At 47.4% G+C, this 24,000-nt stretch overlaps 1 protein-coding gene across 1 annotated transcript; it reads right to left on the reverse strand.

The window, feature by feature from the left end:
• Nucleotides 1-1,619: 1,619 nt before the first annotated feature.
• On the reverse strand, nt 1,620-20,697 carry LOC140375597 (sortilin-like; the record flags this gene model as incomplete). The annotated part of the gene is made up of 6 exons (XM_072461874.1): nt 20,398-20,697; nt 5,233-5,295; nt 5,080-5,153; nt 4,402-4,504; nt 1,949-2,110; nt 1,620-1,693 (listed from the first exon to the last, which is right to left on the reverse strand). Coding segments are annotated over exons 1-6 (734 nt in total), but the record flags the coding sequence as incomplete, so codon positions are not given.
• Between the last annotated feature and the right edge of the window lie 3,303 nt (nt 20,698-24,000).

Raw genomic sequence — 24,000 nt, forward strand, 5'->3', positions numbered from 1 at the left:
TCACAGGTGGAGAAAACGTCCATCACAGGTGGAGAAAACGTCTATCACAGGTGGAGAAACGTCTATCACAGGTGGAGAAAACGTCTATCACAGGTGGAGAAACGTCTATCACAGGTGGAGAAAAGTCTATCACAGGTGGAGAAAACGTCCATCACAGGTGGAGAAAAGTCTATCACAGGTGGAGAAAACGTCGTCACAGGTGGAGAAAAGTCTATCACAGGTGGAGAAAAGTCTATCACAGGTGGAGAAAACGTCGTCACAGGTGGAGAAAACGTATATCACAGGTGGAGAAAACGTATATCAGAGGTGGAGAAAAGTCTATCACAGGTGGAGAAAACGTCATCACAGGTGGAGAAAACGTCTATCACAGGTGGAGAAAACGTCTATCACAGGTGGAGAAAAGTCTATCACAGGTGGAGAAAAGTCTATCACAGGTGGAGAAAACGTCCATCACAGGTGGAGAAAACGTCGTCACAGGTGGAGAAAAGTCTATCACAGGTGGAGAAAAGTCTATCACAGGTGGAGAAAACGTCTATCACAGGTGGAGAAAAGTCTATCACAGGTGGAGAAAACGTCATCACAGGTGGAGAAAACGTCTATCACAGGTGGAGAAAACGTCTATCACAGGTGGAGAAAACGTATATCACAGGTGGAGAAAACGTCACAGGTGGAGAAAAGTCTATCACAGGTGGAGAAAAAGTCCATCACAGGTGGAGAAAACGTCGTCACAGGTGGAGAAAACGTATATCACAGGTGGAGAAAACGTCTATCACAGGTGGAGAAAAGTCTATCACAGGTGGAGAAAACGTCTATCACAGGTGGAGAAAAGTCTATCACAGGTGGAGAAAAGTCTATCACAGGTGGAGAAAACGTCATCACAGGTGGAGAAAACGTCTATCACAGGTGGAGAAAACGTATATCACAGGTGGAGAAAACGTCACAGGTGGAGAAAAGTCTATCACAGGTGGAGAAAAGTCTATCACAGGTGGAGAAAACGTCGTCACAGGTGGAGAAAAGTCTATCACAGGTGGAGAAAAGTCTATCACAGGTGGAGAAAAGTCTATCACAGGTGGAGAAAAGTCTATCACAGGTGGAGAAAAGTCTATCACAGGTGGAGAAAACGTCCATCACAGGTGGAGAAAACGTCTATCACAGGTGGAGAAAACGTCGTCACAGGTGGAGAAAAGTCTGTCACAGGTGGAGAAAAGGTCGTCACAGGTGGAGAAAACGTCGTCACAGGTGGAGAAAACGTCGTCACAGGTGGAGAAAACGTCGAGAACATGGTTAGAACATGGTTAGAACAGTGTTAGAACATGGTTAGAACAGTGTTAGAACAGTGTTAGAACAGTGTTAGAACATGGTTAGAACATGGTTAGAACAGTGTTAGAACAGTGTTAGAACAGTGTTAGAACATGGTTAGAACATGGTTAGAACATGGTTAGAACAGTGTTAGAACAGTGTTAGAACATGGTTAGAACAGTGTTAGAACATGGTTAGAACATGGTTAGAACAGTGTTAGAACATGATTAGAACTCTGTTCACTTGGAGCTTGTTGTCATGGAGATAAGTTGGACTTTAGAACCAGGTGTTCGGCCTGAATGAAAAAAACAACAACTTACCATCGAACCAAGCAAACACTGTCATGGATCTTCCTCCAGGTGGCGCCAAAGTCCTCAGACAGCCACAAGTCCAACTGAAGGAGCAACACAAGTCCAGACACTGTAGTTTCACCGAGACAAGGCCGTTAATAATGACACGTTCAGTCACGAGAGGAAATGTGTCTAAACTATTGATCCCATCAAAAGGTTCATTTTGGAGATTTACTCAATTTGAATATCAAGTATACCGTCTTTAGTCTATAAAATATACATTTTTAAACGCTGCAAAAGAGCATCTTTCAAACAAAGGAATGTCTTCTCAAATGTGATGAGCTTTATTTGAGTCTTACCGTGATGCTGAGAGTCAGGAGGACGTCACAGTCTGAAGGGTTAAAGAGCATCTGGATCAGGGGCTCAAACGGCAGGTCCGTGGGGTCAAAGTTCAAACCAAAGTCATGTGACCGAAACAGTTTAAATCCCCCCAGGTCAGATACGTCACCGGTCAAAATCACCTACAATCAGATGAGACAGAGGAAGAGGAGAGGGTCAGATGGAGCAGAAGATGCAGAGGCGGGTCAGATGGAGCAGAAGATGCAGAGGAGGGTCAGATGGAGCAGAAGATGCAGAGGCGGGTCAGATGGAGCAGAAGATGCAGAGGAGGGTCAGATGGAGCAGAAGATGCAGAGGAGGGTCAGATGGAGCAGAAGATGCAGAGGAGGGTCAGATGGAGCAGAAGATGCAGAGGAGGGTCAGATGGAGCAGAGGATGCAGAGGAGGGTCAGATGGAGCAGAGGATGCAGAGGAGAGGGTCAAATGGAACAGAGGATGCAGAGGAGAGGGTCAAATGGAACAGAGGATGCAGAGGAGGGTCAGATGGAGCAGAAGATGCAGAGGAGGGTCAGATGGAGCAGAAGATGCAGAGGAGGGTCAGATGGAGCAGAAGATGCAGAGGAGGGTCAGATGGAGCAGAAGATGCAGAGGAGGGTCAGATGGAGCAGAAGATGCAGAGGAGGGTCAGATGGAGCAGAAGATGCAGAGGAGGGTCAGATGGAGCAGAAGATGCAGAGGAGGGTCAGATGGAGCAGAAGATGCAGAGGAGGGTCAGATGGAGCAGAAGATGCAGAGGCGGGTCAGATGGAGCAGAAGATGCAGAGGAGGGTCAGATGGAGCAGAAGATGCAGAGGAGGGTCAGATGGAGCAGAAGATGCAGAGGAGGGTCAGATGGAGCAGAAGATGCAGAGGAGGGTCAGATGGAGCAGAAGATGCAGAGGAGGGTCAGATGGAGCAGAAGATGCAGAGGAGGGTCAGATGGAGCAGAAGATGCAGAGGAGAGGGTCAAATGGAACAGAGGATGCAGAGGAGGGTCAGATGGAGCAGAGGATGCAGAGGAGAGGGTCAAATGGAACAGAGGATGCAGAGGAGGGTCAGATGGAGCAGAAGATGCAGAGGAGGGTCAGATGGAGCAGAAGATGCAGAGGAGGGTCAGATGGAGCAGAAGATGCAGAGGAGGGTCAGATGGAGCAGAAGATGCAGAGGAGGGTCAGATGGAGCAGAAGATGCAGAGGAGGGTCAGATGGAGCAGAAGATGCAGAGGAGGGTCAGATGGAGCAGAAGATGCAGAGGAGGGTCAGATGGAGCAGAAGATGCAGAGGAGGGTCAGATGGAGCAGAAGATGCAGAGGCGGGTCAGATGGAGTAGAAGATGCAGAGGAGGGTCAGATGGAGCAGAAGATGCAGAGGCGGGTCAGATGGAGCAGAAGATGCAGAGGAGGGTCAGATGGAGCAGAAGATGCAGAGGAGGGTCAGATGGAGCAGAAGATGCAGAGGCGGGTCAGATGGAGCAGAAGATGCAGAGGAGGATCAGATGGAGCAGAAGATGCAGAGGAGGGTCAGATGGAGCAGAAGATGCAGAGGAGGGTCAGATGGAGCAGAAGATGCAGAGGAGGGTCAGATGGAGCAGAAGATGCAGAGGCGGGTCAGATGGAGCAGAAGATGCAGAGGAGGATCAGATGGAGCAGAAGATGCAGAGGCGGGTCAGATGGAGCAGAAGATGCAGAGGCGGGTCAGATGGAGCAGAAGATGCAGAGGAGGGTCAGATGGAGCAGAAGATGCAGAGGAGGGTCAGATGGAGCAGAAGATGCAGAGGAGGGTCAGATGGAGCAGAAGATGCAGAGGAGGGTCAGATGGAGCAGAAGATGCAGAGGAGGGTCAGATGGAGCAGAAGATGCAGAGGCGGGTCAGATGGAGCAGAAGATGCAGAGGCGGGTCAGATGGAGCAGAAGATGCAGATGCAGAGGAGGGTCAGATGGAGCAGAAGATGCAGAGGAGGATCAGATGGAGCAGAAGATGCAGAGGAGGGTCAGATGGAGCAGAAGATGCAGAGGAGGGTCAGATGGAGCAGAAGATGCAGAGGCGGGTCAGATGGAGCAGAAGATGCAGATGCAGAGGAGGGTCAGATGGAGCAGAAGATGCAGAGGAGGATCAGATGGAGCAGAAGATGCAGAGGAGGGTCAGATGGAGCAGAAGATGCAGAGGAGGGTCAGATGGAGCAGAAGATGCAGAGGAGGATCAGATGGAGCAGAAGATGCAGAGGCGGGTCAGATGGAGCAGAAGATGCAGAGGCGGGTCAGATGGAGCAGAAGATGCAGAGGAGGGTCAGATGGAGCAGAAGATGCAGAGGAGGGTCAGGTCAGATGGAGCAGAAGATGCAGAGGAGGGTCAGATGGAGCAGAAGATGCAGAGGAGGGTCAGATGGAGCAGAAGATGCAGAGGAGGGTCAGATGGGGGTAAATGCTTTCTCTTACTTTGCCAGAATGGTCTGGACTGATGGCGATGCCAAACTCAGTCTGTATGAAAGTGTGATTAATGAGGTGAGTCACGTCTTCAAATGTTTTTCCATAATCTTTACTGAAACACAGGTAGAACAACCACATTGGACGTAGGTCACATGATTGATCAATGAGTCTGCTGATGATGTTAAAGCTGCACTGTGAAACTTTTCTGATGGAGGTTGACCATATTATGGTCCATATTATGGAAACAACAGATGGATCATGGGAAAATACTTCTGGACTATTTGAGCCACTCCCCTCAGGCAGGAGGCCACTCCCCTCAGGCAGGAGGCCACTCCCCTCAGGCAGGAGGCCACTCCCCTCAGGCAGGAGGCCCTGGTGGCCCTGCTGTTCTGTGCTGTACACATTTTGTATCAAAGCCTAAATTATTCTTATTTTATTTCACATGCCCTTATTTTAGCATAGTCTTTATCTTTTACTATTATTAATAGTTATTTGTTATTAATAATTATAATTATTATTATATATATCATTCATTGTTTTATGTTGTTTGTAGTTTATGAATGTTGTTGTTGACGAGAAGTGAGACAGTTTGAGGGTTTGTCTTGTCCACAGGTCCCGCCCTCGTTATATTAATAATAGTCATATTAATCAGTTTAATCCAATAGAAATGGAGGAGACATGTCTCACCTTCTGTACAGGTTGGACTGTCCCAAACGCAGCATAAACAACGGGACATGGAACGTGGTCAGCACCAGCAGCACCTGGACGTCCAGAGCACAAGAAACACTCACTTTTCACTCTTCAAATCTTTACGTTTTTATAGACAAAAGTGAGACTCACGCCAGATCCGTCCCCGACCCAGGCCAGCGACAGGGAGCCCATGGTCCTGACCCTGAAGCTGAACTACAGGGACATGAAATATGATTATGATTTATGACCCAATCATGCATCATGTGACCTTCTGCTGGACACATGACCACACGCCATCGCTTTGCCTGGAATATTCCACAGTGTGACATTAAATGATTCATATCCAAGGAGACAAGTTACACGTCAGATCTGTGGAGGTCGTGTTTTATCATGTGTCAAACTGTGGAACATCAGACTGTGGAACATCAGACTGTGGAACATCAGACTGTGGAACATCAGACTGTGGAACATCAGACTGTGGAACATCAGACTGTGGAACATCAGACTGTGGAACATCAGACTGTAGCGTAATGATTTACGTTACACACATAAAACATAGTATATCGGTCTTTTTATCAACTAAAAGAAAAGTAAAATAAATCAACATTACATTTAAATATGGTAAATGTAAATATGGTAAATGTACATGTAAATATGATAAATGTACATGTAAATATGGTAAATGTACATTTAAATATGGTAAATGTACATTTAAATATGGTAAATGTACATTTAAATATGGTAAATGTACATATTCACGCGCAAATTTAAGGTGAGAATTCTACATTTCTGGAACTCTAGAAGAATAAAAACATATGTATGAAGTGGAATCCACATCTAAAGTGTTTGGACCTGAACACGCTGTGAATCACGAGAGGAGTCACTTTAAATGTGAACTTTTCTTGTTTTATTAAAACATAAATGTCTAACCCTGGTACATCCTCCAGTAAAGTTACACAGTACTTTAAGTATTTGAACTGTGCACAAACATATCACACAATCAAATCTTTGTGTTTGATTATTGAACAATCTTTCATTTTCTTTCATTCTCGTGGGCAAACATCCTCAGGTTTGAGACTTTACAAAACTCAACTAACCCTAACCCAACCTTCAGATTGAACTAAAAAGAATAAATTTAGCTTCTAAAGTTTTATCACGATTATATAGTGAATAATCGCGATAATCGATGAACCGCTTTCACGTTGTCAAAGCTCCAGTTCCTCTTTCTAGTGTTGTTCATGTTCAGTTCCTTTAAATCCTGAACATCCTCGTCCATTGTTTCCATAACGATCCCGTCATTACTGCGTTTTAATGAACTTCCCTGTGTTTGCAGTAACTGGTCCGTTCACTGCTCTGTGTGAGTGACCTACATTCACCACAAAACTATGATCAGTGAACGGGACGAGAGCGCCGTCCCGAGCCCAGCGGGAGCGCAGGCCAGCGGCACCGTCCCGAGCCCGGCGGCACCGCCCCGAGTCCGGCGGCACCGCCCCGGGAGATAGGGTGAGGAGCTCGGCCACACGGGGGGAGCTCGGAGTAGAGCCGCTGCTCCTCCACGTGGCTGGGACATTTGGTCTGGGGCCTCTTGGATGCTTCCCTGGGGAGATGTTTCAAGCACGTCTAACCGGGAGGAGGCCCCAGGGAAGTCCCAGGACACACTGGAAGGACGATGTCAGTGTTTTTATCCTTTCAGAGCAGATTTGAGTCACATTTCCTCCCTCGTCGTCTCTGAAGCAGAAGTCTGGCTCCGCTGCTCCTTCTTTGGCAGGAACATGTTTACAAGGTGAGCTCGGCCTGAGACTGTTCAGCTCTGAGCCACAGGGAGCCACAGGGAGCCACAGGGAGCCACACAGGGAGCCACACAGGGAGCCACAGGGACCCACATGGAGCCACAGGCAGCCACAGGGACCCACATGGAGCCACAGGCAGCCACAGGGACCCACATGGAGCCACAGGGAGCCACAGGGAGCCACAAGGAGCCAGGCCTGATGGAAAACTAGTAAAAATCCTCCAGTGGAAAAAACTTTGTGCAGTAAAAATAGCACTAATCCAGGGCCATTTCACTACGAAGAGTCAGGACAAAAGTAAAGCAGCCTAAAGGTCACAGCCTAAAGGTCACAGCCTAAAGGTCACAGCTCAGGGTTTGCAGGGTTATTGTGTCAGAATGGAAACATCATCTTGACTTTATGTCTTTGTTTGGGAGATTACACCGGACTCTAATTAATTTTGAACTGTTTGATGATTTATATCATATAATTCTATTCTCTATATTCTAATGTTGCAAACCTCTAAAACAATAGTGAGGTCTTTAACTGCCACAGTCTAACACATTATTACAGCTTTAACAAATGATCTTTCTTTTGTCCTTCATAATGTGGAAAAAGAAGATGGATAAAAAGAAGACAAAAAAAGTTAATGGATTAACCTAATAATAGTGACATCTCTAGTTTGTGGGGAGATGATTTTGGCAACAGTTACTGAAGGATTATCTAGAGATGAAGAGTTTTTTATTGTAATCAGACGAGTCTTTTTTCAAACAGTTCTTAAATATATAACACAGAGTGGAAAACACACCACGAGAGAGAGAAAAGGAAGTTTTAAAAAAGGTAGCAAAAGCCATCTGAAGAAAATTAAGATTGTCGACGGTCAATGTCCCATTTTTCAAATGTGTCCATTGTCAACTTGGTAAATGTTGATTATAATCCCGGTCCAGCTTTCATTGTTGGGGCAGTTCCCAATCCAGCTTTATTTGTACTGAAGCACATTTTAGAAACAAGTTTCTAAAGTGATCCACATAATAGGAATACACACAAGATACACATCTTTGTGTCATACATTTCTTTGAGACGACCTTCTCTCCTGCCGCCACATGTTTGCTCCAAAAGGTATCCATTTATTATGTCCATGGCAGGAGTTTTAAGGCCCAACTACATACTTTTCAGGCGATACAGCTCCTGAATAAAAGCTGCTCCAACGAAATTTACCAAGAAACAAGAACTTGTACATGGGCCGCACCATGACATATTCACACTCTCCAGTTGTCTCACGGCACCGGTCTAATAAGACTTATGTCTCAGTGAATATGAGTTGGATTGTAGTAAAACACTCAGCATTTTGAAGCTTAACACACAGAAAACACATCTGAGCTGTCCCCCCCCCTTTGCTACTTCTTTTTAATATATTTCGTAGTCCATTGCATTGAATGCATTTATATAGTTTAGATATTATTCCCCTTGAAAGTTCTGATTTAAATGCAGCTCCAATATTATGTTAACGACTGGACCGACATTATAATTGACCTTTGGGGTAAATACACAAACACGGTTTGTATTACAGAAAACACAGAGATAACATAGAAAATACAAATGCATTTAAATCAGGAGGATCCAGGAACATTACAATCGTACATGTTTCCATAGCAGCTCTTCTGCATTATGTTTGTTGTTGTGGCAGGCGAGTCCAACCCAGGTGAGGTCACTCGCAGAGGTCACTCGCAGAGGCCACTCGCAGAGGCCACTCGCAGAGGTCACTCGCAGAGGCCACTCGCAGAGGCCACTCGCAGAGGCCACTCGCAGAGGTCACTCGCAGAGGCCACTCGCAGAGGTCACTCGCAGAGGTCACTCGCAGAGGCCACTCGCAGAGGCCACTCGCAGAGGCCACTCGCAGAGGCCACTCACAGAGGTCACTCACAGAGGTCACTCACAGAGGCCCTTTATTCACATTCTGGACCTGAACCTGAGCTGGACTCTGGTCAGTGACTTGTGTAAATATGACAAATGCTGTTCTCATGACACAGAGACGTATGAAGCCTGAGATGCTTCACAAACAGATGCTTCACAAACAGATGCTTCACAAACAGATGCTTCACAAACAGATGCTTCACAAACAGATGCTTCACAAACAGATGGTTCACAAACAGATGGTTCACAAACAGATGGTTCACAAACAGATGGTTCACAAACAGATGGTTCACAAACAGATGGTTCACAAACAGATGGTTCACAAACAGATGGTTCACAAACAGATGGTTCACAAACAGATGCTTCACAAACAGATGCTTCACAAACAGATGCTTCACAAACAGATGCTTCACAAACAGATGCTTCACAAACAGATGCTTCACAAACAGATGCTTCACAAACAGATGCTTCACAAACAGATGCTTCACAAACAGATGCTTCACAAACAGATGCTTCACAAACAGATGCTTCACAAACAGATGCTTCACAAACAGATGCTTCACAAACAGATGCTTCACAAACAGATGCTTCACAAACAGATGCTTCACAAACAGATGCTTCACAAACAGAAGCTTCACAAACAGAAGCTTCACAAACAGAAGCTTCACAAACAGAAGCTTCACAAACAGAAGCTTCACAAACAGAAGCTTCACAAACAGAAGCTTCACAAACAGATGCTTCACAAACAGAAGCTTCACAAACAGAAGCTTCACAAACAGATGCTTCACAAACAGAAGCTTCACAAACAGAAGCTTCACGTCACTGATAAGATACTTTTTCATCAGGGCCATTTAACGCAAACAATAGTTCATTATTTATTCCTTCAATATCTGAACTCCCACATCATCTTTTACTCAGAAGATTATAAAGCCCTAAACTGTTCATTGACAATTTGAAAATCCCAAACTCAATTAATAAATGATTAAATGACAGCCATAAATAACTTCTTAAATGTATGAGTCACTTTGTAAGTTAAATAAATCTATGTAAATATCCAACACACTTCTAAGGTCTGTTCCTAAGAGCAGAAGTCTGCACATGAGGAATGCTGTCCAGGAGCCGTTCTTCCAGGAGCCGTTCTTCCAGGAGCAGGAGCCGTTCATCCGGGAGCCGTTCTTCCGGGAGCCGTTCATCCGGGAGCCGTTCATCCGGGAGCCGTTCATCCGGGAGCCGTTCATCCGGGAGCCGTTCATCCGGGAGCCGTTCTTCCGGGAGCCGTTCTTCCGGGAGCCGTTCTTCCGGGAGCCGTTCTTCCGGGAGCCGTTCTTCCGGGAGCCGTTCTTCCGGGAGCCGTTCATCCGGGAGCCGTTCATCCGGGAGCCGTTCTTCCGGGAGCCGTTCTTCCGGGAGCCGTTCTTCCGGGAGCCGTTCTTCCGGGAGCCGTTCTTCCGGGAGCCGTTCTTCCGGGAGCCGTTCATCCGGGAGCCGTTCATCCGGGAGCCGTTCATCCGGGAGCCGTTCATCCGGGAGCCGTTCATCCGGGAGCCGTTCTTCCGGGAGCCGTTCTTCCGGGAGCCGTTCTTCCGGGAGCCGTTCTTCCGGGAGCCGTTCTTCCGGGAGCCGTTCTTCCGGGAGCCGTTCTTCCGGGAGCCGTTCATCCGGGAGCCGTTCATCCGGGAGCCGTTCATCCGGGAGCCGTTCTTCCGGGAGCCGTTCTTCCGGGAGCCGATCATCCGGGAGCCGTTCATCCGGGAGCCGTTCATCCGGGAGCCGTTCATCCGGGAGCCGTTCATCCGGGAGCCGTTCATCCGGGAGCCGTTCATCCGGGAGCCGTTCATCCGGGAGCCGTTCATCCGGGAGCCGTTCATCCGGGAGCCGTTCATCCGGGAGCCGTTCATCCGGGAGCCGTTCTTCCGGGAGCCGTTCTTCCGGGAGCCGTTCTTCCAAGAGCCGTTCTTCCAAGAGCCGTTCTTCCAAGAGCCGTTCTTCCAAGAGCCGTTCTTCCAAGAGCCGTTCTTCCAAGAGCCGTTCTTCCAAGAGCCGTTCCAGGAATCGTTCTTCCAGGAGCCGTTCTTCCAGGAGCCGTTCTTCCAGGAGCAGGAGCCGTTCTTCCGGGAGCCGTTCTTCCAGGAGCAGGAGCCGTTCTTCCGGGAGCCGTTCATCCGGGAGCCGTTCATCCGGGAGCCGTTCTTCCGGGAGCCGTTCATCCGGGAGCCGTTCATCCGGGAGCCGTTCATCCGGGAGCCGTTCATCCGGGAGCCGTTCATCCGGGAGCCGTTCATCCGGGAGCCGTTCTTCCGGGAGCCGTTCTTCCGGGAGCCGTTCTTCCAGGAGCCGTTCTTCCAGGAGCAGGAGCCGTTCTTCCAGGAGCCGATCTTCCAGGAGCCGTTCTTCCAAGAGCCGTTCTTCCGGGAGCCGTTCTTCCGGGAGCCGTTCTTCCGGGAGCCGTTCTTCCGGGAGCCGTTCTTCCGGGAGCCGTTCTTCCGGGAGCCGTTCTTCCGGGAGCCGTTCTTCCAAGAGCCGTTCCAGGAATCGTTCTTCCAGGAGCCGTTCCAGGAATCGTTCTTCCAGGAGCCGTTCTTCCAGGAGCCGTTCTTCCAGGAGCAGGAGCCGTTCTTCCGGGAGCCGTTCTTCCAGGAGCCGTTCTTCCGGGAGCCGTTCTTCCGGGAGCCGTTCTTCCGGGAGCCGTTCTTCCGGGAGCCGTTCTTCCAAGAGCCGTTCTTCCAAGAGCCGTTCTTCCAAGAGCCGTTCTTCCAAGAGCCGTTCTTCCGGGAGCCGTTCTTCCAAGAGCCGTTCTTCCAAGAGCCGTTCTTCCAAGAGCCGTTCTTCCAAGAGCCGTTCTTCCGGGAGCCGTTCTTCCGGGAGCCGTTCTTCCGGGAGCCGTTCTTCCGGGAGCCGTTCTTCCAAGAGCCGTTCTTCCAAGAGCCGTTCTTCCAAGAGCCGTTCTTCCAAGAGCCGTTCTTCCGGGAGCCGTTCTTCCGGGAGCCGTTCTTCCAAGAGCCGTTCTTCCAAGAGCCGTTCTTCCAAGAGCCGTTCTTCCAAGAGCCGTTCTTCCGGGAGCCGTTCTTCCGGGAGCCGTTCTTCCGGGAGCCGTTCTTCCGGGAGCCGTTCTTCCAAGAGCCGTTCTTCCAGGAACACATTAAATCATGTCCAAACTCTGACATTATGCAACACTCGCAGCACATTTTATTCTCTTAGAATCTCAGGATCCAAACCCCATGAATCAGAAGTGTCCCTCGGGAGCCGCGGGGACAACTTGTCCCATTACCCGTTACTTCAATACTGAACTGGACAATAGTACTTTAGAATATACATAAACAACTCGACCTTGACCTTTTAATAATTGCGGAAGAACAGATGCATTTTGTAAAGTGTGTTCATTTTAACATTATTTCATTTACATTTGGGTCACACAGCCAAGAGCAAACGAGAACATGTTAAAGGTTAAAGGTTAAATGTATCAAGATAAGGCTTTATATCGGTTCATGGTTTACACTTTAATTCTATTTTAAAAAGACTAATGATCAAGTTACTGATTAAAAATGTGAATAAACCTACAGTAAATGATATAAACTAGAAGACACAATAATGAGTCCACAAGAACGAGACATGTTCATGTTTTATCGTCTTTTATCTATTTTCAACAACAATGTCATGATTCATGTTGCTCGTCATGATCTCATGTCATTCATCTTGACCTGGTCTCGTCCTGTGACATGAGTCTGTTTATCCAGACCTAATGAATCCCTTTTGTCTAAGGTCATGAGGTCAAACATGCAGCAGATTGTGAGATGAGACTGGGCCCAGCAGGAGCAAAGGTCTCCTCCTCCTCCTCTCCTCCTCCTCCCCCTCCTCCTCCTCCTCTCCTCCTCCTCCCCCTCCTCCTCCCCCTCCTCCTCCCCTTCTTCTCTACACGTACACTATACTACACTACACGTACAAGTACACTACATTACAAGTACACGTACACTACACTACACGTACAAGTACACTATACTACACTACACTACACTACACGTACAAGTACACTACATTACAAGTACACGTACACTACACTACACGTACAAGTACACTACACTACACTACACTACACGTACAAGTACACTACATTACAAGTACACGTACACTACACTACACGTACAAGTACACTACATTACAAGTACACGTACACTACACTACACGTACAAGTACACTACACTACACTACACTACACTACACGTACAAGTACACTACATTACAAGTACACGTACACTACACTACACGTACAAGTACACTACACTACACTACACTACACGTACAAGTACACTACATTACAAGTACACGTACACTACACTACACGTACAAGTACACTACACTACACTACACTACACGTACAAGTACACTACATTACAAGTACACGTACACGTACACGTACAAGTACACTACACTACACTACACTACACTACACGTACAAGTACACTACACTACACTACACTACACTACATGTACAAGTACACTACATTACAAGTACACGTACACTACACTACACGTACAAGTACACTACATTACACATAAACGTACACTACACTACACTACACGTACAAGTACACTACATTACAAGTACACATACACTACACTACACGTACAAGTACACTACACTACACTACACGTACAAGTACACTACATTACAAGTACACGTACACTACACTAGACATACAAGTACACTACATTACAAGTACACGTACACTACACTACACGTACAAGTACACTACACTACACGTACAAGTACACTACACTACACTACACTACACTACACTACACTACACGTACACTACACTACACTACACTACACTACACGTACAAGTACACTACATTACACGTACACTACACTACACGTACAAGTACACTACATTACACTACACGTACAAGTACACTACACTACACTACACGTACAAGTACACTACATTACACGTACAAGTACACTACACTACACGTACACTACACTACACGTACAAGTACACTACATTACACTACACGTACAAGTACACTACACTACACGTACAAGTACACTACATTACACGTACAAGTACACTACACTACACAACACTACACTACACGTACACTACACTACACATACAAGTACACTACACGTACAAGTACACTACATTACACGTACAAGTACACTACATTACACGTACAAGTACACTACATTACACTACACGTACAAGTACACTACACTACACTACACTACACATACAAGTACACTACATTACACTACACATACAAGTACACTACACTACACTACACTACACGTACAAGTACACTACATTACACGTACAAGTACACTACATTACACGTACACTACACGTACACTACACTACACTACACGTACAAGTACACTACATTACACTACACATACAAGTACACTACACTACACATACAAGTACACTACATTACACTACACATACAAGTACACTACACTACACGTACAAGTACACTACATTACACTACACGTACAAGTACAAGTACACTACACTACACTACACGTACAAGTACACTACACTACACGTACAAGTACACTACATTACACGTACAAGTACACTACATTACACGTACACTACACGTACACTACACTACACGTACAAGTACACTACATTACACGTACAAGTACACTACATTACACGTACACTACACGTACACTACACTACACTACACGTACAAGTACACTACATTACACTACACATACAAGTACACTACACTACATGTACAAGTACACTACATTACACTACACATACAAGTACACTACACTACACGTACAAGTACACTACATTACACTACACGTACAAGTACAAGTACACTACACTACACTACACTACACGTACAAGTACACTACATTACACTACACATACAAGTACACTACACTACATGTACAAGTACACTACATTACACTACACATACAAGTACACTACACTACACGTACAAGTACACTACATTACACTACACGTACAAGTACACTACACTACACTACACTACACGTACAAGTACACTACACTACACATACACTACACTACACGTACAAGTACACTACACTACACGTACACGTACAAGTACACTACACTACACTACACTACACGTACACTACACTACACTACACGTACAAGTACACTACACTACACGTACACTACACTACACGTAGAAGTACACTACACTACACTACACGTACAAGTACACTACATTACACGTACACTACACGTACACTACATTACACTACACGTACAAGTACAGTACATTACACGTACAAGTAAACTACATTACACGTACACGTACAAGTACACTACACTACACGTACACTACACTACACGTACAAGTACACTACATTACACTACACGTACAAGTACACTACATTACACGTACACGTACACTACATTACACTACACGTACACTACACTACACGTACAAGTACACTACATTACACTACACGTACAAGTACACTACACTACACGTACACTACACTACACGTACAAGTACACTACATTACACTACACGTACAAGTACACTACATTACACGTACACGTACACTACATTACACTACACGTACACTACACTACACGTACAAGTACACTACATTACACTACACGTACAAGTACAAGTACACTACACTACACTACACTACACTACACTACACGTACAAGTACACTACATTACACTACACGTACAAGTACACTACACATACAAGTACACTATACTACACGTACAAGTACACTACACTACATGTACAAGTACACTACATGTACAAGTACACTACAATACACGTACAAGTACACTACACTACACTACACGTACACTACCCTACACGTACAAGTACACTAGACGTACACTACACGTACACTACACGTACACTACAAATAAATAAATAAATACCATTGCATGTGATCACGACAGCAATTGCACATGAATATGTGTCACGACAGCACATAGATTGCACATGAATTTCACAGTAATTGCACATGAATTGCACATGAATTCCAACAGCAATTGCACATATGACAGAATTGCACATCAGTATTAGGTTAGGTCAGTATTACGAGTGTTCAGTACTAACAGTTTTTGTTATTAAGTCTGACAGCAGCAGGAAGGAAAGACCTACGGAACCTTTCCTTCGCACATCGAGGGTGGATCAGTCTCTCACTGAAGCTGCTCTCCAGAGCGGACAGAGTGTCCTGCAGGGGACAGAGTGTCCTGCAGGGGGTGAGACTCATGGTCCAGCATAGATGTGAATCTAGCCAGGACCCTCCTGTCCCCCACCTCCTGCACCGAGTCCAGAGCACAGCCCAGGACGGAGCTGGACTTCTTGATGACTCTGTCCAGCCTCTTCCTCTCCCTCTCTGTGATGCTGCTGCTCCAGCAGGCCACACCGTACAGGAGGGCTGGTGCCACCACAGAGTCGTAGAAGGTCTCCAGGAGTGGCCCTGTCACTCCAAAAGACCCGAGTCTCCTCAGGAGGTAGAGCCGACTCTGGCTCTTCCTGTACAGTGCGTCTGTGTTATGAGTCCTGTCCAGTTTGTGGTTCAGATGAACACCAGGTACTTGTATGAGTCACTCTCTGAATGTCCCGTCCCTGGATGTTCACTGGTGAGGGGGCAATGGGGTGGCGTCTGCGGAAATCCACCACCATCTCCTTGGTCTTCCCCGCGTTGATGAGGAGGTGGTTCCGCTGACACCAGTCCACAAAGTCCTGCTCCAGTCCTCTGTACTCCGCATCATCGTCGTCCGTGACGAGTCCGATGATGGCAGAGTCGTCAGAGAACTTCTGCAGGACACAGCTGTCCGTGTCGTGTCTGAAGTCTGCAGTGTAAAGGGTGAAGAGAAAGGGCGCGAGGACAGTGCCCTGGGGCGCCCCCACACTGCAGGTCCGAGTGTCAGACACACAGTTCCGGGCTCTCACAAACTGGGGTCGGTCTGTGAGGTAGTCCAGGATCCACTCTGCAGGTCGTACTCCACACCAGCGTCTCCAGCTTGTCCCTCAGGAGCTGATGGTGTTGAAGGCGCTGGAAAGATCAAAGAACAGAATACTCACAGAGCTGCCAGGCTTTTCCAGGTGAGAGAGAGAGCGGTGCAGCAGGGAGATGACGGCGTCCTCCACTCCGATGCGAGACTGATATGCAAACTGCAGCGGGTCCATGGCTGAGCTCACGGTGGAGCGGAGGTGGAAGACATGTTGAAGACATGGTCCATAACTCCACACAGTTCATCTGCGCAGGACTTAAGGAGCCTGGGGCTGATGCCATCAGGTCCTGCTGCCTTCCTCACATTAATCCTCTTCAGCTCACTCCTCACCTGTGCTGCTGTGACAGTCAGTGGTTGGCAGGGGGACCGTGTGCTGGGGGGATGGGTGAGTCCAGGCGAAGTGGGGAGCTGATGGTCCGGGGCAGATAAGCGAAGAGGAACAGATGCAGGGCATTGTCCAGCTGTGGAAGAGGGAGCATGCAGCTGTGCAGGGGGAGGGGCGGGTGACCGATCAAACCTCAAGAAGTGAGCATTTAAATCATTCACCCACTGTAGATCCCCCTCTGTCTGGGCAGGGGGGATTTTGAAGCCCGAGATGGTTTTCAGGCTCCTCCACACTCCCTGAATGTTCTTTTGCTGCAGCTGCTCCTCCATCCTCCTCTTGTAGCCGGCCTCAGCCTGCCTGATCTTCCTCCTCAGCTCCTTCTGCACAGTCCTCAGCTCCTCCTTGTTCCCTGACCTGAAGGCTCTCTTCTTCTCCTTCAGCAGAGCCTTCAGTTCACGGTTAATCCATGGCTTGTTGTTTGGAAAACACTGCACCGTCCGGGAGGGAACAATGTTCTCAAAACAGAAGTTGATGTAGTCCGTGATGCTCTCTGTGATGTGTTGATGTCCTCCCCATGTGGGCCATAGAGCTCAGTCCAGACAGTGGTGCTGAAGCAATCCCTCAGAGCCTCCTCGCTCTCAGCAGACCACATCCTCACGGGACACCACAGGCTGCCTGCGCACGATGGGTTCATACACAGGCCTCAGATGTACAAGGTTGTGGTCCGAGCTGCTCAGGGGAGGGAGGGGGGAAGAAGAATAAGCCTCCTTGGTGTTGGCAAAAAACAAGTCCAATGTTCTATTCTCTCTGGTGGGGCAGGAGACATACTGGGTGTATGTTGGTAGAACAGAAGAGGGAGAAGCGTGGTTAAAGTCACCAGAGATGAGGAAGAGAGCCTGTGGATGCTGTGTTTGCAGCCTACAAGTGCAGGAGAGCAGTGCTTCACAAGCATCTTCAGCATTGGCAGACGGGGCCACATAGACTGCGATCAAAATCACATGTGAGAACTCCCGGGGCAGATAATATGGCCTCATGCCAATAGCCAATAGTTTAATATCCCTGTTACATAGCTGCTCCCTCACTGTGCAGTGTTCGGGTTTGGACCAGCTCGTGTTCACATACACCGCCAGACCTCCACCTCTTTTCTTTCCGCATTCTTTCGTTCTGTCGCCCGCAGCAGATGAAAATTGTCCAAACCTACGATAGAGTCTGGCATTTCTGCTGTTAACCAGGTCTCTGTGAAAATCAAGACGCTGCTGTCCCTATAAATCCTCTGGGACCGCATGAGGCTCGCTATTTCCGTCATTTCATTTTGAAGGGACCTCACGTTACCCATGACTACGGTGGGAACCGACTTCCTGTTTGTCCCTCTCTTCTCTCTGAGTTTACGTCCAGCCCGTCTGCTTCGTTGCGTTTTCCTTAGGATGTCCGCCGGGATAACGTGACGATCTCCGGGTAAGACGACTGTTCTCCGCAGTTTCATGAGTTCCTCCTTTGTGTAAACGCGGTACGGCGCCGGCCGGGGGGCGGGGCCGGAGCCGGGGGGCGGGGCCGGAGCCGGGGGGCAGGGCCGGAGCCGGGGGCGGGGCCGGAGCCGGGGGCCGGGGGACTCAGAGCCAAGACACATCGCAACGACACGACGAAAACACTCAATCCAGCCGAATAAAGTCAAAACAAGTTAATTTAAAGCGATTCCAGTGCGTGTCCTGATCGTTCGTGAAGTTTCTCTTTCATATAAACGTGTATATAAACGTGTACCGACGACACGCCGTACTTTAGCGCGGCCGGAGGGCGCGGGGGGGCTGGTGGGCTCGCTCGGAGCTAGCTCACGTCACAACAACACAACGAACGCAACGAAAAACGCTCAAATCCAGCCGAAAAAAGTCAAAAACAGTTGAATTAAAAAACTATTCCAGCGCGTGTCCCTATCGTACAGTAAAATAGTTAAAATATACTAACTATATTTACAAAATATAGGAGATAAAGCACAATAAGTGTGAGAAAGAAGAGAGAGCGTTTACACCGGGCTGCCAGCTGTACCAGCGCCTTATGACGAGTATACACACGTGTAGTGTAGTATACAAGTATAGTATACTTAGTATACTATAGTACTATAGTAGTGTAGTATACTAAAGTACTATAGTAGTGTAGTGTAGTATACAAGTATAGTATACTTAGTATACTATAGTACTATAGTAGTGTAGTATACTATAGTACTATAGTAGTGTAGTGTAGTATACAAGTATAGTATACTTAGTATACTATAGTACTATAGTAGTGTAGTATACTATAGTACTATAGTAGTGTAGTGTAGTATACAAGTATAGTATACTTAGTATACTATAGTACTATAGTAGTGTAGTATACTATAGTACTATAGTAGTGTAGTGTAGTATACAAGTATAGTATACTTAGTATACTATAGTAATATACACGTACTATAGTATACTATACAAGTATAGTATACTATAGTACGTGTAGTGTAGTATACAAGTATACTACACTACACGTACACTACACGTACTCTACACTACACTACAGTACACGTAAACTACACGTACAAGTACACTACACGTACAAGTATACTACACTACACGTACACTACACTACACGTACAAGTACACTACACTACACAAATACTACACTACACGTACACTACACGTACTCTACACTACACTACAGTACACGTACACTACACATACAAGTACACTACACTACACGTACAAGTATACTACACTACACTACACGTACAAGTACACTACACTACACTACACGTACAAGTACACTACATTACACTACACGTACAAGTACACTACACTACATTACACGTACACGTACAAGTACATTACATGTGCACATACACTACACGTACAAGTATACTACACTACACGTACACTACACGTACTCTACACTACACTACAGTACACGTACACTACACGTACAAGTACACTACACTACACGTACAAGTACACTACACTACACGTACACTACACGTACTCTACACTACACTACAGTACACGTACACTACACGTACAAGTACACTACACTACACGTACAAGTATACTACACTACACGTACACTACACGTACAAGTATACTACACTACACTACACGTACAAGTACAAGTACACTACACTACACTACACGTACAAGTACACTACATGTGCACGTACACTACACGTACACTAGAGTAGAACCCCACAGTTTTCGTTCTGAGCGCGGCTTGTGGACAGTCGGAGCACGTAAAGCCCAGTTCCATCTGCGCTCGAGCCTCGGGACGTTTCAGTTCGGAGCGTGAGTTAAACGTGAGTTAAACGTCACTTACGGTGTGCGTGTTGTTTTGAAGAACCGGATCCGCTCCTTCCAAAGTCGTGCACGTCTCGTTTGCTCCGGTCACGCTCCGTCTCCGGTCCCACTTCTTCTTTTGACGACTTTCCGACGACTTTTCCGCCCCGAAACTTCCCGCAGTCTCATCCCCGCGGAGCCGCTGAAACTGCGCCGCGTGTGCGTCAAACTGAACCCGCAGCGCCGCGGACGTGAAGAGCAACGCACCGAGCGCCAACACGCAGGACACGGACCGCATGTTTACAAGACGCGCGCGGCTCTGGACTCGGCTCTGGACGCGCGGACAAGTCACGCAGGACAAACCTCCATCCGCGGGGGGGACAAGGGCCAGGATTGGTCAGGGCCAAAAGAAAGCGCGATGTGATTGGATCAAAGAAAGAGGCTTTGGCGGCCTCTAGCGGAAGAACTGCGCAGTTCAGTGAGTTTATTTTGTCCAGAACATGAGATTATGAGAGCGACAAAGCTCTTCATATTTACATCATATTTACATCATATTTACATGAATGTTTACTTTATTTGGACTTCAGGGCCGCTGCTAGCCACGTGGGGGCCCTAGTGCTTAGTGGTGCCCCCAACCCACTTTGACCGTACAGAATACAGGGGTTTGATGTCTGTAACACAACCTTAAGGTGTCTATTTCTGATGTTATTATTATCATTTGTTGTAAATATTGCAGACATCACAATCCTAAGTAGGATCTTGCGGTTTGAAACTAAAATAATTAAATGTTCTGTATTCTGGTGCATTTTAGATATAATATTTTTAGGAACTCATTACTCGTAATGTTTATTATGAGGGGCCCCCACAGTCCCTCAATTCTCTGCCGCTGCTCCAGCGTCACCCGGGGCCCTTCTCCTTAACATCAAGGCTCTAGAAAACTATTCACACTTTCTGTTGCATTTATGAAATCATGATGTAGTGTGTGTGTGGTAGTGTGTGTGAGGTAGTGTGTGTGAGGTAGTGTGTGAGGTAGTGTGTGTGAGGTAGTGTGTGAGGTAGTGTGTGTGAGGTAGTGTGTGTGAGGTAGTGTGTGTGTGAGGTAGTGTGTGTGAGGTAGTGTGTGAGGTAGTGTGTGTGAGGTAGTGTGTGTGAGGTAGTGTGTGTGTGAGGTAGTGTGTGAGGTAGTGTGTGAGGTAGTGTGTGTGTGAGGTAGTGTGTGTGAGGTAGTGTGTGTGAGGTAGTGTGTGAGGTAGTGTGTGAGGTAGTGTGTGTGAGGTAGTGTGTGTGTGAGGTAGTGTGTGAGGTAGTGTGTGAGGTAGTGTGTGAGTGAGGTAGTATGTGTGAGGTAGTGTGTGTGAGGTAGTGTGTGTGTGAGGTAGTGTGTGTGAGGTAGTGTGTGAGGTAGTGTGTGTGAGGTAGTGTGTGTGAGGTAGTGTGTGAGGTAGTGTGTGAGGTAGTGTGTGTGAGGTAGTGTGTGAGGTAGTGTGTGAGGGGTAGTGTGTGAGGTAGTGTGTGTGAGGTAGTGTGTGAGGTAGTGTGTGTGAGGTAGTGTGTGTGAGGTAGTGTGTGAGGTAGTGTGTGTGAGGTAGTGTGTGTGAGGTAGTGTGTGTGAGGTAGTGTGTGTGTGAGGTAGTATGTGTGAGGTAGTGTGTGTGAGGTAGTGTGTGAGTGAGGTAGTGTGTGTGAGGTAGTGTGTGTGAGGTAGTGTGTGAGGTAGTGTGTGTGAGGTAGTGTGTGAGGTAGTGTGTGAGGTAGTGTGTGTGAGGTAGTGTGTGAGGTAGTGTGTGAGTGAGGTAGTATGTGTGAGGTAGTGTGTGTGAGGTAGTGTGTGAGTGAGGTAGTGTGTGTGAGGTAGTGTGTGAGGTAGTGTGTGTGAGGTAGTGTGTGTGAGGTAGTGTGTGAGGTAGTGTGTGAGGTAGTGTGTGTGAGGTAGTGTGTGAGGTAGTGTGTGAGGTAGTGTGTGTGAGGTAGTGTGTGAGGTAGTGTGTGAGGGGTAGTGTGTGAGGGGTAGTGTTTGAGGTAGTGTGTGAGGTAGTGTGTGTGAGGTAGTGTGTGTGAGGTAGTGTGTGTGAGTGAGGTAGTGTGTGTGGGGTAGTGTGTGTGTGAGATAGTGTGTGTGAGGTAGTGTGTGTGAGGTAGTGTGTGAGTGAGGTAGTGTGTGAGTGAGGTAGTGTGTGAGTGAGGTAGTGTGTGTGAGGTAGTGTGTGTGAGGTAGTGTGTGTGAGGTAGTGTGTGTGTGAGGTAGTGTGTGAGGTAGTGTGTGAGGTAGTGTGTGAGTGAGGTAGTATGTGTGAGGTAGTGTGTGAGGTAGTGTTGTGAGTGAGGTAGTGTGTGTGAGGTAGTGTGTGTGAGGTAGTGTGTGAGGTAGTGTGTGAGGTAGTGTGTGTGAGGTAGTGTGTGTGTGAGGTAGTGTGTGAGGTAGTGTGTGAGGTAGTGTGTGAGTGAGGTAGTATGTGTGAGGTAGTGTGTGTGAGGTAGTGTGTGTGTGAGGTAGTGTGTGTGAGGTAGTGTGTGAGGTAGTGTGTGTGAGGTAGTGTGTGTGAGGTAGTGTGTGAGGTAGTGTGTGAGGTAGTGTGTGTGAGGTAGTGTGTGAGGTAGTGTGTGAGGGGTAGTGTGTGAGGTAGTGTGTGTGAGGTAGTGTGTGAGGTAGTGTGTGTGAGGTAGTGTGTGTGAGGTAGTGTGTGTGAGGTAGTGTGTGTGTGAGGTAGTATGTGTGAGGTAGTGTGTGTGAGGTAGTGTGTGAGTGAGGTAGTGTGTGTGAGGTAGTGTGTGTGAGGTAGTGTGTGAGGTAGTGTGTGTGAGGTAGTGTGTGAGGTAGTGTGTGAGGTAGTGTGTGTGAGGTAGTGTGTGAGGTAGTGTGTGAGTGAGGTAGTATGTGTGAGGTAGTGTGTGTGAGGTAGTGTGTGAGTGAGGTAGTGTGTGTGAGGTAGTGTGTGAGGTAGTGTGTGTGAGGTAGTGTGTGTGAGGTAGTGTGTGAGGTAGTGTGTGAGGTAGTGTGTGTGAGGTAGTGTGTGAGGTAGTGTGTGAGGTAGTGTGTGTGAGGTAGTGTGTGAGGTAGTGTGTGAGGGGTAGTGTTTGAGGTAGTGTGTGAGGTAGTGTGTGTGAGGTAGTGTGTGTGAGGTAGTGTGTGTGAGTGAGGTAGTGTGTGTGGGGTAGTGTGTGTGTGAGATAGTGTGTGTGAGGTAGTGTGTGTGAGGTAGTGTGTGAGTGAGGTAGTGTGTGAGTGAGGTAGTGTGTGAGTGAGGTAGTGTGTGTGAGGTAGTGTGTGTGAGGTAGTGTGTGTGAGGAAGTGTGTGTGAGGTAGTGTGTGAGGTAGTGTGTGTGAGGTAGTGTGTGTGGGGTAGTGTGTGTGAGGTAGTGTGTGAGGTAGTGTGTGTGAGGTAGTGTGTGTGAGGTAGTGTGTGAGGTAGTGTGTGTGAGGTAGTGTGTGTGAGGTAGTGTGTGTGAGGTAGTGTGTGTGAGGTAGTGTGTGAGTGAGGTAGTGTGTGAGTGAGGTAGTGTGTGTGAGGTAGTGTGTGTGAGGTAGTGTGTGTGAGGGGTAGTGTGTGAGTGAGGTAGTGTGTGTGAGGTAGTGTGTGAGGTAGTGTGTGTGAGGTAGTGTGTGTGGGGTAGTGTGTGTGAGGTAGTGTGTGAGGTAGTGTGT

This window comes from Eucyclogobius newberryi, unplaced genomic scaffold, assembly GCF_026437365.1.
Source record: "Eucyclogobius newberryi isolate DKJ021-1_F unplaced genomic scaffold, fEucNew1.0.hap1 SCAF_33, whole genome shotgun sequence".
In the NCBI taxonomy this organism is placed as follows: Eukaryota; Metazoa; Chordata; class Actinopteri; order Gobiiformes; family Gobiidae; genus Eucyclogobius; species Eucyclogobius newberryi.